Source organism: Cavia porcellus, unplaced genomic scaffold (assembly GCF_034190915.1).
Source record: "Cavia porcellus strain 051 isolate PalLab524CR breed Dunkin Hartley unplaced genomic scaffold, mCavPor4.1 scaffold_1, whole genome shotgun sequence".
Classification (NCBI taxonomy): Eukaryota; Metazoa; Chordata; class Mammalia; order Rodentia; family Caviidae; genus Cavia; species Cavia porcellus.
Genome location: NW_026947484.1, coordinates 187,187,663 through 187,202,147, shown reverse-complemented (window position 1 = coordinate 187,202,147; position 14,485 = coordinate 187,187,663). Strand labels below are relative to the sequence as shown.

The 14,485-nt window shown below is 35.7% G+C and overlaps 1 protein-coding gene across 2 annotated transcripts in view; it reads right to left on the bottom strand.

Annotated features, from left to right (window-relative positions):
- Tex10 (testis expressed 10) overlaps positions 1–14,485 on the bottom strand; it is a 59,666-nt gene that overhangs the window by 21,846 nt on the left and 23,335 nt on the right. For both annotated transcript variants that reach the window (XM_003470894.5, XM_063224615.1), the window contains 4 exons: positions 7,379–7,617; positions 6,601–6,736; positions 5,076–5,251; positions 3,548–3,725 (listed from right to left, as the gene is read on the bottom strand). In XM_003470894.5, the coding sequence (XP_003470942.1) occupies positions 3,548–3,725; positions 5,076–5,251; positions 6,601–6,736; positions 7,379–7,617 (729 nt within the window). The remainder of the gene's footprint in view (positions 1–3,547; positions 3,726–5,075; positions 5,252–6,600; positions 6,737–7,378; positions 7,618–14,485) is intronic.

Sequence of the window (14,485 nt, the reverse complement as noted above, 5' to 3'; positions counted from 1 at the left end):
CATAAATGCCACACAAAATTAGGAGTTCTAATTCATTTATAAGGATTTAATTTTTTAAAATCACTGTAACAATTGCATTTGTATTTATTAATATTCTTATGTCGGGGAAATAAAATAACAGAAGCATTTGTCTAAGTATCATTCCCAGGCAACAATTTGTTTAGATCTATGTGGGAAATATCACAAGCTAAGAGGTATAAAATGCCCACAGACAGGAGTATATAAAAGTGGCTAGAAAACAGCCTCTGAAACCCAGTAAATATAAGAAGCAATTGTGCCATCCAGTGGCTAAAAGGAACAGCAATTCTATTTAAGCGTCTTACTGGGGAGAAATGACAAGCAACCTATCACACTGTTTCCTCTTATTGTTACCTCTTGTAAACTATTTGATGGTACAAACGATTACTGTTTTTACTGGGTGCAAAATGGTGGGCTGGGGATGTAGCTCTGAGCTACAGCACTTTTCTGGCAAGCCCGAGGCCCCAGGTTTGATTCCCAGGACCAAAAAAAAAAAAAAGGTATTAGTTTGTTTTCTAAGCTGTTTCCACCACCTTTCCAGTGAGCCTGCAATATAGTAGTATGAGGAAAATGTAAATTCTGAGAAGTTGTTAAGTGGGTGGTAAAAAGACAAAGGCAGCAAATCTAAACAGATCTTTTTAAAATCTAAGACAAAATAAACATGAGTAATTCTGGCTGAGAAATTTTTCACACATGAAATAACCCACTTAGGTAGTAACCTGTTCATAAAACCTTCTGATAGAGGCACCAGGGCACAAAAATCACAAAAATTGAGTTGATCCAATTAATGTAATAAGATACAAATCGGAAATGACAGGCTGGGGATTCAGCTCAGTGGCACAAGTGCCTGCATGGCAAGAGCAAGGTCATGAGTTTGATCCCTGGGACCAAAAAAAAAAAAAAAAAAAGCCCAAAAAAAGAAACAAAAAAAACAAATAAATGACTAAAGAAGTATTTCAAGAAAATTAACCCAGCAACAGTAGTACCTTCATCAGATAAAATCAAGAAGTAAAACTAGTACAACATTAAGGAATGTAACGGTGGTAAATAATTAAAAAGTATGCTAGTGAATCGTCATGATCAAACAAGTGGGTGTTTTGAAGAGAAAACTGACAATATGAAGTAACTCAAAATACATCTGAAGAAATCAAACACTGAGTCTTAAATTATAACACTGAGAAGTCATAAAAAAATGGCACTGGTCTGCGAAAGCTGAATAGCCCTAATTTTGTATTCTTTGTAAAAAACAAACAAAAACTCCCGGATTATTCACATCAAAATAATATATCTAGAAAAACAAATCTGTGTCACACATGCTAAACAGACACTTTAAACTGAACTACATCCAACCCAATTCTACTTTTAATGATTATAAGCTCTTATTTCCAGTATCTTTAATGTTTCTGCAGCTCTCACAAATCTCTAATAAAGAAATCTTTCTAAAAAGCAAACTTTTGCAATTATTCTTAATTAAGCTACTAAGCACAGGTGAATCATAACTAATGTTGACAAAGATATTAAATACAGCACTCAAAGAAAATTTTAAGAAATGTTCAAAAAAGGGTCTTAATGTTAAAAGTTTCGTGTAAGAAACACAGGGCTCTCCATCTGAAATTAATAAATACAAAACCACTTCAGTTATAGAAAAAGTAGTAACACTGAATTTTTTAAAAGGCCCAGCATTAAGCAAATGCTTACATTAGATAAAGTGCAGGATGTTTTTATTTCTAAGAAGGAAAAAAACCAGGAAACTGATGTTTATAAAACACTTAGAAATATGACCAAATCTCTCAGGGCACATACACACAAAAGCAAATCTGAAATTTTCCTATATAAACAACATATTGCAAACAGTTTTCTACCAGATAAAAAGATATAGTCAGTCAGGAAGCAGACTTTCAGTAATTATAGCCAAATATTTGTCTTATATCAGTGGTGGCAAACCCATGGCACACATGCCACAATCAGCTGTTTGTTACCACTGAAAGTTCTAATAGGTTGCCATCACTCTCCCATAATACATGATGAGATGAGGAAAGTCTATTAAAATAAAGAGTGAGCTACTGCTACTTACTGGGGTAGGAGATCTATATACGAGAGAAAGTCTTTAATAAAAAAACATTTTATCTACAATGTACATTTCAATTTGTGCTTATAACCACACCTGACTCTGCGCATCAACCACCACCATTAACATACACTGATGAACACTAAAATATTATAACAGAAGGCACAAAGACTTTGCTTTCTAAGTCTTTAAACACTTTAAACACTGGCAATATGAAATTTTGTTACAGAATCTTTCAAAGTAAAATGGTGGAGCCACTGTGGAAAACAGTGTAAGAGTTCCTCAAAAACTTAAATGCATGGGGCTGCAGGTATTGTACAGCAGTAGAGCATTCACCCAGAATGAACAAGATCACATTTGATGCCCAGATCACAAAGTCAACTAACACATATAAAAACAGCATTATTGCATGATTCAGCAAATCTGTATTTGGGTGCATAGCCAAAAGAATTGAAAGTAGAGTCTTAAAAAGGTATTAGTACAACAGTGTCCATAAAGGTATTATTCATAGTGGCCAAAAGGTGGAAACAACCCATATGTCTATCAGCACATGAATGGATAAACAAAATATACACACACAATGGAATATTAGCCTTAAAAAGTAATAAAATTCTGGTACATACTACATGATGAACCTCAGCAACGAGGTTTAAAAACAAAAAAAAGGCATAAAAAGAAAAAAAAAGCATGACTGCATTAAAATGCAGTTATACAAGATAGTCAAAACATTAAAGACAGAAGCAAATAGTGCTTATCAAACTAGGAAAAAGAAAGAATGGGAAGTAATTATTTACTGGGTATCAATTTTAGTTTTGAACACCGTACTGGAAAACTTACGGAAACACCATTAGAAGCTTAAAAATTTTAGGATGATAAATTTCATGTTATGTATATTATATGAAATACTATTTTAAGTGATTTTTTTTTTTTTTTTTTTTTTTTTTTTTGAGTACCAGGGATCAAACCCACAATCTCACACTTGTCAAGCAGGAGTTTGTGCCAAAAAATCCCCACCCTTAAGTGATTTTTCATCTGGATACTTAAGTTCATTTCTCCCACTACATGAAATTCTGAGCTCCTTAAAAATCTCTATCACAATTTCCTAACTCCTTAGATTATTCTCTCAACTACATGCTTTTCATTATTCAATTTCAACTTATTCCAACCTATTATTACAAATATCTAAGCAAGTAACTTCATATAACCTTACTCGAGCAAATTTTCTCTAGCTAGTGAAGATACTAACAGAATTGGAATTGTAGCACTAAGGGTAAGCAAAAATAGGTAGCAATTATTTTATTTTATTTTATTTTTTATACCAGGGATCAAACTTATGACCTTGCCCTTGCCAGGCAGGCACTTAGGCCGCTGAGCTAAATTCCCGGCTTAGCAATGATTTTAAAAACTTCCGTATTTTCCAAGTTTTTAGTTTGAGGAAAAAAGGTCACTTGAGCATGGTACCTCATGTATAGTATCCCAATAAGCATGGTGGCCAAACTTGAACTGAGTCTTCCCATAATACAGCAACGACTTAATCGAGAAAGCAAATCAGCCGGCAGGCTGGGTAGAAAATACACAAGCTGAACCAATCGACGTTGGGACTCTGCAGGAAGAACCACCACAGCACCTTCCTGTGGATCTGTGGGTGATTAAACACACTGAATTCAACCACAAGAGATACATAAACCAGAGATGAAATAAACAAGGCACACTGATGACTTTCACTGAAATACAGGCACAGATTATGCTGATTTTCAAGTACATGTCAAAACTTTATGAAAAGGAATTATATTTGGCTGGTTATGCTACTTCCTAAAGTAAAACACAAAACAATCATTTAATAATTTAACACTATAGTAACTTCATAATCAGTATAAAAAGGAAAAAGGATCATGTATAAAGAATAAAATGAAAAGCAATTTTGCTGCATTGTAACAATTACAATATCAACCTCACTTAATCCAAAAGACTCACCTATTTGTTCTTTGTATACAGTTATGTACAATATTTAAAAAATAACCCACTAAAGGCAGAAACCCAAAGGTCTATCATTTGATGGATAGATAAATATAAGGAGCACAACAATATAAGAAAACCTGCCTCATCAATAAACAGGAATAAAGTACTGGCACTTGGTACGCTGATAAACCTTGAAAGTATGCTAAAGGAAGGAAGCCACATGTAAAAGACCTAGAAAAAAAAAAAATCTCTTTGTAAATGCCCAGAATAGGTAAATTCAGAGAACAAAAGTAGGTTAGTGATTGCCAAGGACTGTAGGAAGGAGGAACTGAGAGACACATTAATGAGTACAGGGTTTCTTTATGGGGTGATGAAAAAAACTTCTAGAATTAAATAGTGATGAAAGTGTACAACTTTATGGCTATGTCTAAGAAATCATTGAATTTTCTACTGCAAAAACATAGATTTTATGTGACTTATACCTCAATATAAACTATATGAACATACATATGTGCAAATATGTATCTTTTAGTATAAATTTTTTTTAGTACCGGGGATTGAACTCATGATCTCATGCTTGCCAGGCAGGCACTTATGCCATTGAGCTAAATACCCTGCCCTTCAGTGTAATTTTGACATTTTACCTAAAATGAGTCACAGGGATGAACAAGGAGGTAATATAAAGAGGTCATATAAGATGTTCACTACAATGAAATGATAAATGCACAATCTTGCCACCAAAGCGTCAAAGAAAAAGTTAAAAATACCTTATTAATTCCAAATTTATGAATAGCAGGTAGCTTCAAAGATAATTTGAAAATACAAAAAGCACCTAACCATTAATCTTCTATAATTATTCTTATAAATAATACTACTAAAAATAAACTTATTTTTGATTGAGTTTGGCAATTTAACCATGGCATAACTAATTGGGATGAATACAGATTTAGAGACTGAAGGACTTCCTTAAATCATCTTCCCTATTTTGGGCCAGATCAATGACTACCTATACCACTAAACAAACTCTTACCATAAATTCGGAGTGAAGTAGCTTGTAAACTTTTTAGTAGTTCTTTATTTGCTCGTGCTGCAGCAGTATGAATGATATCAATCAGCTGTGTTGAGAGCTCAGGATTCCGGGAGCCAAGATGAGCAAGTTGTAATGGTAAACCAGCCAGCCAACGGGATAACACCTTACTACGATATCTTAGGAAGGAAGAATGCAATACAGTGTAATTTTCAAAGGCAAAGAAAACACAGTTAAACAACAAAAAATATTTGCACCTTAAATATACCAACAAGGTGACTAAGTTTGTACCCGTAACACTATGTGTATTCAAACATTCAACCCTATAAATGCCAGCATAATTTATCTAGTAGCAGTATTTTCTAAGGTTTTGACCATTAAATTAGGAAATTACATAATTTGGGGCCTATCTATAGTTTTATCTTAAAGGACAGAGACACTACTTAATGCTTTGTGAACTATTTATTATAGTTAATGTTAATTGCCACATTGTACTAACAAATTGATGCATTTGATTTATGTTGCTTCTATACACAGTGGCTTCAACTAGTTTTTATCTCTAGGACACTGGCTAAAGCTCTAATGTCATGACAGTATTTTTGCTTACCATAGATCTGCACTTGAATCTGTGCTGAAGTTTAAGCTCTGCTACCTATTAATTACATCATACTTGTCAACTTATTTAACATGTTAAATAAAGAAGTCTTCGTTTGCTTCAGTGAAACAAGACTAACATTTCCAGGTGGCAGTAATATGAGAATCACTGAGACTACGAAGAACATGTGGCTTACAGTAAAGACCAGATTGAGTGCCAACTACCTACGTATGTTGAGGAATCCCAAATCTCAGTCTTTCAAGCACACATATTTCTGACTGCCCCAAAACAACTCAAACACACATTAAACAGTTAATTCCTTAGTTCCTCTCCTGACGTTGTCACCTGACAGCACAAAACAAAGCCAAGTGTTTTCGTTTCCACTGTCTTCACCCTTGTCCCACATGCTCCAGCATGTTATTAATGGATGATGATTTGAGTTTTAATTATTTGATGGTAATGGGGATTTGAGTCCAGGGTCTTCACACTGAACTACATTTCCTAGCCCTTTTTTTTTTTTTTTTTTACTATGGGACACAGTCTTGTTAAGTTATCTAAGCAAGGCTCAAACTTATGAGTCTTTTAACTTAGCCTCCCAGAGTGCTGTGCTTACAGATAGATGTATGCCATGTAAGTTTTACTGGAAGGAAATGAAAAGGCTGTACTTGCTATAGACTGTTCCAACTGTCCTTTAGCTACAAATGGACAAGTATAAATAAATACTGGAGAGGCTTTTATTCTGTTTAGATATGTATAAAAAGTTCACTAACACTATTAAATATGCTTTTTTATACCATTTCCTAAATGTACCAATGAAATACAAAGAGAGACCTTTTCTAAAGACTTGATCACTCTTAACTTAAAAAATTAAGTAGATTATAAAATAACATGGCAAGAGAGTAAGAAAGGGAAAAAAAAAAAAAAAAACTTTACCTGAGTCTGTAAGATCTCAGTTCTTCTTTCTGGTAGATTTTACTGAAAAACTTTAATAACAAAGTCCGAACTGGAAGGAGAAGGCCCCTCTGCTGGTACAATGTATAAACTGCTTTAATGAGAGCTTCTGAAGCCTCTACATACATAAAAAAAACAATTTTGTATGTGAACTGAAATTCTTTCTTCAAATGCCCACAAATTTCTCTAAATGCACAGTAACTTTTTTTTTCTTATGGCAAAGCACAAACTGATAATTACCATAAAAGTTCTATAGGAACAGCATGTCTAATACAAAAATCAAATCAGCCAGAAGTTATAGTATAAATTTTAAGGGACAGCAAACCCAAGTAAGGATGACAAAACCAGGATATCAGAAAGTGAAACAGATGAGAACAAACAAGAAAGCTTTAATTTTGAATAAAAAGTAGTGAATCACTCCAAAAACTGACAATGCAACTTAACCTCAATCTAGAAGAGACACATAGGAGTCACTCAGTATTGATCAGAGAAAAAAAGAATCTCAATTTCTAGTCAGACTAGATCACAGGATCACAAAACTCTATCATCAATCTGCTTTGAGTAGACCTGGCCCCTGAAAAGAAATAATAAACTACTTCTGTGCTTAAATACATAGTACTCTAGAAATACTTAGACTAGTTACCTTGAATAGCCTGAATGTAATTATTGTAAAAAGACTAGAAAACACCACTTAAAGGCTAAACCCTGAATAATATATATTAAGAGCTCATCTCTTACATGGCAAAACAGCATCACCTACCTCTATTTGGTTGTATTTGCATTAATCGCCATGATACTCCAAGCAATCTGTTTAGCTGCTTATTGGTTAGCACAGAGCCATCTTCAAGAGTCTCTGTCACAAATTTCCTTATCATTTCTATCCAACTGGAATCTTTTTGCAAAGTTGAGGTATTTGCCAAGGAGACCATGATATCAGACAATGTTAAATTCAGTAAGAGATGATCTACGTTATTAGAGACAATTGTGCAATTCTTGATGCTAAAAACAAACAAAACACACACGTGTCTATAAAGTACTCTTACCATGTCTGTTTCACATAAAGTACTCAAAGTAGTCTGTAAGTGGATCTTAAAATTTCCTTCTACAATTAATAAATTGCCAAGAAGACAGTATACAGGCAAGGTTTAGGTGATAATTCTGTAAACTATTCAGTATGGAATCAAGGTTTTTTTTTAAAAAAAAACCTAAATTATAAAAGTGTACTCTGATTTAGTGTAATTGTCTTATAAAGGGTTTTTTGGGGGCCCTAGTAGGCTGACTGTTAACTTGATTATGAAAATTTTATGACTTGTAAAAGAAGCTGATGGTGATAAAATAAAAAGGGATAGAGGAAGGGGGAAAAGAAAGAATTGAGATAGGTTATGTACATGTATCAATTCCCTATAAGGAATGTAATCATTTACTGTAAATGTGCTAGTTTTTTAAAAAAGCCTGAATGGCTCAGTTCATTACTGAAACTGCTATTTACACAAAAGGTAAACAGTCTTACATTGCCTTAGAATCTTAGAAAACTCGAGAGATAAGACCTGAAAACCTAACCACACTTAAGGGTTTGTAAAAAGCAGGTATGTTTTTATTTGGATGACATCATAATAGATCTTAACTGTGCTTCTAACTAATCATCTGACTTGAAAGAATCAATTTCTCCTGCCATAATTTTCTCATATATGAAATCTGGAGCCTGCTTCAGGGAAACACCGGGCTGAATGAACTCATTTTAAATTCACATATTAAAACATTTTTTCAGCCAAATACACATTCCTTTCAAAGTCTAAGAGAAAATATAAAATAACTCAAATAAAATATTTCAAGGAAAACAAAATTTTCAACTTAGAACATATTTCAGGCTATTCAATAGTAGAGCTTATTTCTTTCATGAAAAAAATGTAAAGTTGACTAAAATCATAAATACCTAAAAGTAATCAGTTTCAAAGAAAAACAGTAGCCCTGTATTAGGCTTGAGCAAAAACACAGTAGTAAAGAACCACACACATGAGGGGAAAAAATTGGTGCTACTGAACACCAAATGCCAAGAAGACTAGGAATGACAAATGGGAAAGGAAAACAAGTCCAAATTACAGAGGCAGTAGATGAGGACAGGAACGTTAATTCTGTGGGCAAAAGAGTAATAACAGGGCTGGTAGCTTCTTTCATATGGATGATTATGCAAATACAAAAGGAAAAATGTGTAGTCACTGACTGTAAACAAACAGTGAAAGGCCTGGGAAGGTACACAGTAACAGAGCATTTGCCTAGCATGCTTCAACTTTTGGGTTCAATCATTCCTAGCATAGGAAGAAAAAAAGAAATAGAAAAATGAAACTCGGGATAGACACATTTCTTCCCCCAAAACAAAGCTTTACAAGATCTACTCTACATTTATCTCACATAGCATAACCTAATACTATCTAGAGGATCTCAACAGACATTTGCAAATTTGGGAGAGTTTGTTCTGTTCATCTAACAATTTATATAGAAATTTTAAACACTATACCAACTGTCAGTTCTACAAAGCAGGTAAGTGTTACTGCTGGCATCTAGATGCCCCACCTCGAAAGCCTCATGTGCTCATAGGTGTGGTTTTTGGTAGGTGGCTGGACCACAGCTGTGTGATACTGGGATTAAGGGTGTGTATTAGTGGATTAATCCACTAATTGGTTTATCATAGTTGTGAGTGTGATTAATGGGAAGGCCCACTCTTGAGTTTGAGTAGCACCACCCAAAAGGCTTGTAGCTTGTATGGAATAAAAGGGAAAGGGAGACTGGCCACTGCTTGCTGTCTCCTGCCTGTTCAGTCATGGACCATTTCTCCTCGGTATGTCTTTCAGTCATGCCACTTTGCCTTGGAGCCAGCCAACTACGCCGCTACAAACTGTCAGCCAAAATAAACCTTTCCTCCTTTAACAAGTTAATGTGGGTGTAGGGCATTTCGTCCAAGCAATAAAGTAGTAACTTAAGACTGGTAGTATAAGTAATCAGAACCAAATTCCTTTGCTGAAAATGCTTTTACAAGCTGGATGAGAGCCTAGAGACCTGCTCCCTTGATAATGAATAACCCACAGCTAGTTGGAGCTGCAAGTGGTAGGTATGTGGGCAGAGTGGGTGGGATGCTCCCAGCATGGACTCCAGGAATGGTCCCCAGCATTTCCACCTTGCCCTGATTCATAGTTTTAAATTCTCTGGTCCTACCCAATGGCACATGAAAAACCAGAATCCCAAGTTTTGGAGGTCAAAATGAGTCAACAGATTAACCATGCACATCATTAGACCATAATGCAATGAAGTTTGAAATCAATGGCAAAGAAACCACAAAAATTTCATAAACACATGGAAATTAAATAGTACTATCCTGAACAACCATTGGGTCACAGATGAACCTGAAGAAGAAATTAAACAGTTTCTATGATTAAATGATACAACACACCAGTTCTATGAGGAAAATATGTATCAGTGAATATTCATATCAGGAAAACATAATAAATTTGTATAAATAACTTAATGTTGAACTTCAAGCTTCTAGGAAAAGAAGTGCAACCCAAGCACAAAGCTTGTCTAAGGCAGAATATTATACAGATCAGAAATTAACACAGTGGAGACTAAGAAAATACAAAGAATCAATGCATCAAGAGTTGGTTCTTTGAAAGTTTAAGTAAAATCTACAAACCCCTCACCAACCTCATCAAAAAAAGGTAAAGATTCAAATTCACGCAATTAGGCGCGAAAAGGGAAAAACCACAACAGATCCTGCAGAAATCCAGAAGAATCATCTATATCTACCTCAGGAACTTGTATTCTACTAAAAAAGAAAACAGAAGAAATGGACAAACTCCTAGACACATAGAAACTACCAAAGTTGAATCAAGATCTAAAACTCCTAACTAAACTAATATCAATGAAATTTAAGATATAATTAAAAACCTAGTAATAAAGAAAAGCCAACAAATTTACTGCTGAATTCTACAAGAAATTTAGATAAGACCTAATACTACTACTCAAACTCTAATGAAACTGAAACAGAAGCAACATTCCCAAATTCATTACTGGAAGCAAGCACTAACCTGATAACAAAGCCAGAAAAGAATCTAAGAAACAACTACAGGCCAATCTCCCTAACGAAAACAGTTGCAACTGATAGTGGTAAACAATGCAACGAATCATCAAGAAGATTATATAACCCTACCAAGTAGGATTCATCCCAGGGATGTAGGGATGGTTCAACATATGCAAATTAATGTAATATACTAGCAGTGGGATATAGCTCAATGGCACAACACCTCCCTGGCAAGCACAGGTTGTGAGTTCAGTTCCTGGTACAAGAAACAAACCAAAAACCAGAGCCAAGAACAAAAACCATATGACCATCTGGATAGCTACAGAAAAAGATTTTCACAAAGTCCAGCATCCATTCATAATAAAAATCCTACAGAAAACTCAAATAGAAGGTCTTCATCTCAATCTGATGAAACCTAACTATGAAAAACCAACAGCCAACATCATATAAAGTATACAAAAAGTGAGGTTTCACTCTAAAATCAGGAATAAGACAAAGATGTCCACTGTCACCACTCTTATTCAAAATAGTTATGAAAAGTTTAGTGACATCAATTAGACGAGAAAGAAACAAAAGGAATAACAATGAGAAAAGATGTTATTATTTGCACAAGATATGACTCTAGATAGAAGACCCCAAAAACTCCACCAAAAGACTTCCAGACTTAATAACCAAATAGCCTGCTGGATGGAAAGTCAATACTCAAAAAATTCAACAGCCTTCTTCTACACAATTAAGAAAATTACTGACAGAGAAATTAGGGAAACAACACATTTCACAATGGCATCCAAAAAAAGTAAATGCCTAGGAATCAGTCTAAAGAAAGAAGTAAAAGACAACTTGCATTTGACTTAGCCATTTCCTTGTTTAGTATCTTCCTGAAAAAATTAAAAGCATCATACCACAGTGATATATGCACACCCATGTTTATAGTGGCATAGTTTCTAATAGATAAATCGTGGAGACAGCCCAAATGCCCATTAACTGGTGAATGGATAAAGATGATGTAGTTTTTCTATGCAATGGAGTACAGTACTACTCTGCCATACAAAAGGATAAGCTTGAGGCATTTCTAGGTAAATAAACAGACTCTGAGACCATATCCTTAAATGAAATAAATCAGAGACAACTGTAAGTACTGTACTGTTTCTCTGGTTTAAGAAACAAAAGGTAAATAAAGACCAAAAGGCACAACAGATACTGTGAAATAGGAAAAAAAGGTTCAAAGGGGGAGGGAGGGTCAAGGAGGGATGAGTGGGAAAGGAACGAAGTAAAAAGAAACAAAAATGAGAAAATAAGGAAAACACAGAAACAAAACTTCTGTAAATGGGGAGGAGTTAAAGGCAGGGTAGGAGAATGGGGAAAAAAGGTTGTATCATGTATGGATATAAATTCTCGATGATGAATGTGATTATTATGTATCTAAAATGTACCAAAATATCCTATATTTAAAAAAAAAAAACTCTACCACCAGCATCATCAGAAAACTGGCCTCATGTGGAAAGCAGCTGAGCTGGAGATCAACCTTCAAGTCTATAGCAAGGTCAGTCCAGAGGCGAGCCATGTGAACAGGTTGTTGGGACTAGAGCTAGAGCGCAGTCCACCAGGCACCTGGCCTTGGCGTTCCTCCCTGTTAAGTGCAGCACAGACAGCGCAGAGAATGTCTTGCTTTGCGTGTTCTCAGCGAAACACCGAGACCTTGTACTTCTGATGCCATTGTGCACTTCCCCTCTTTTTACTGTGTACACACACTCAGACTACGCTGAGTTGCCACTGCTGCTCCATCAGAGAGGTCAGGTCCCACCCAGTCCCAGCCTTCTTTTCAGTATGTGTCTAGTTTATTCTTAATCTCATCACCCCCACTGGAAGGGCAGATCACAGCAGCCTTTGTTAATATATTCTGTAATCTGATGCTCCAAAGTGAATTTGTTAAACAAAACTCTATCCCCTCTGACACAGTAAACCAATTTTCCTAACTGTGGAAGTCTACCAATACGGTTCCCCTCCAAAGAAGACAATTTGCCTCCGTTTTATTTCACTTTTACCCTATCCACTGCCTGGGAAGGCCTGCAGCAGACTGTTCGTAAGGCTCACCAGCTAGTTAACCACTGCAGTTTCGTTCAAGCATCTGAAAATCTTTTTCCTTGCAATGATTATCCTTCTAGCAGCTAGAGTATGTATTCCTGTGGCTCAGGGAGAACAGTATTGGGCCTACATACCTAATCCACCCTTATTTAGGCCCCTTATGTGAATGGAGAGGCCTCCAGAAATTCTTCACGCCCACAGAGAGCAATAACCCTACATTCACTACTTTGTCTGGCCCACAAATTTTAATGTATTTACATGAACAGGCTAAGCTTAACATTATCTTTAATTTTGTATAGCCACCTTTATGTGCAGCTCATCTAATACAAGAATCTTATCTGTATATTCTATTCCCTCTGACAGTAACCTATTAAGAAACTTTAAACATGATGATCATATTTGTATTTATATAAGGCTCATACCCCTTATTCTGAGGAAGGTGACTTAGGCCCTTGGTAGACTTGCAGATCCATATTACAGATGGTTATATGCAAATTTAATTATTCCTTTGTAAATTTGGTCCCCCAAAGATTCCTTCTGTAAAGAATGGAGATTGGCACAAGATTTCTTTTTCAGGCTCTCTCAATTGTACCACGCTCTCAGAGGACCTGTCCAATGTTACACGGTCACGTCAAGGCCTCAGTGCTCCCATTCTTAGGCTCATTATCAATGACAAAATCAGGCCTAGATACACATACTCAATGGGAATTAGCCCTATCTTCTTGTGCTACATGGCTGCAGATTGGGCATCTGCAAACGGTAAAGGTAAAAGTAATCACATATATATAGGTAAACATGTGCTTATGATCCTCATGTATGTTAGCAGGGAAGACAGAATGGCAATGAAATATGTTCACAAGTACTAATTGTTACCTAACCCATGTCTCAACATCTTTCTGAAGACTTTACAGTAGTGATCACAGGCAGGATAGCCAGAGTTTGGCTTTGGGTCAACCTGATGGAGCCTTAATATCATCTGCCTACTTCTTTGTTGGTAGAAACGTTAAGAGACTTAATAGCTTAAGAGATTGATTGGATTAATTACAGCAGGAGTAACCTCCTGGGTTCTTCTGATAGCCAGTACAATGCTGGCTCTGTGAGTTAGCTCATTCAGTACAGACTGCTTACTCTGTGGACAAGTGGACAAAAACTGCTGTGAGAAACTGCTGTGAAATTGCAAACTCAAATTAGCATTCTAGAGACCTCTGTCCTTTAGGTGGGAGATTAGGATGAAAGTCTGCAACTGCAGCAAGGAATAAGGTGCTACTGTATCTTAGCTTTTATATTACTCTTTACTGTGTAATAAAAGCCAAAACCCTTGGAGGATGATCAAAAAACATACAAGGAGCAGTACATCAAAATATTACTATGGACACAGATGCTCTGCAGAGAGAAATACTATGTCACAGGAGACAGTCACATCTGATGCGCAAATTAAAGACTGAGGTAAGTTTGTTAACCTTATCGAACAACTGGTTCTATCTGCATATCTTGAGGCTTACTTCTAGTTTTATATTAGAATTGGTGTGCTCATTCTCATTTATAATTCTTCTCATTAAAATGTATCATAGAAGATTCAAAACTCAGTAATGTTTGAGGCCACTGAGTCATGACTGATCCTCCTCCAGCTCCTTCAAAAAAACGGAAGGGGAACTGTGAAGGACCACTGAGATGGCAGATGACTCTCCCTGAAAGGAAAGACAACGTTCT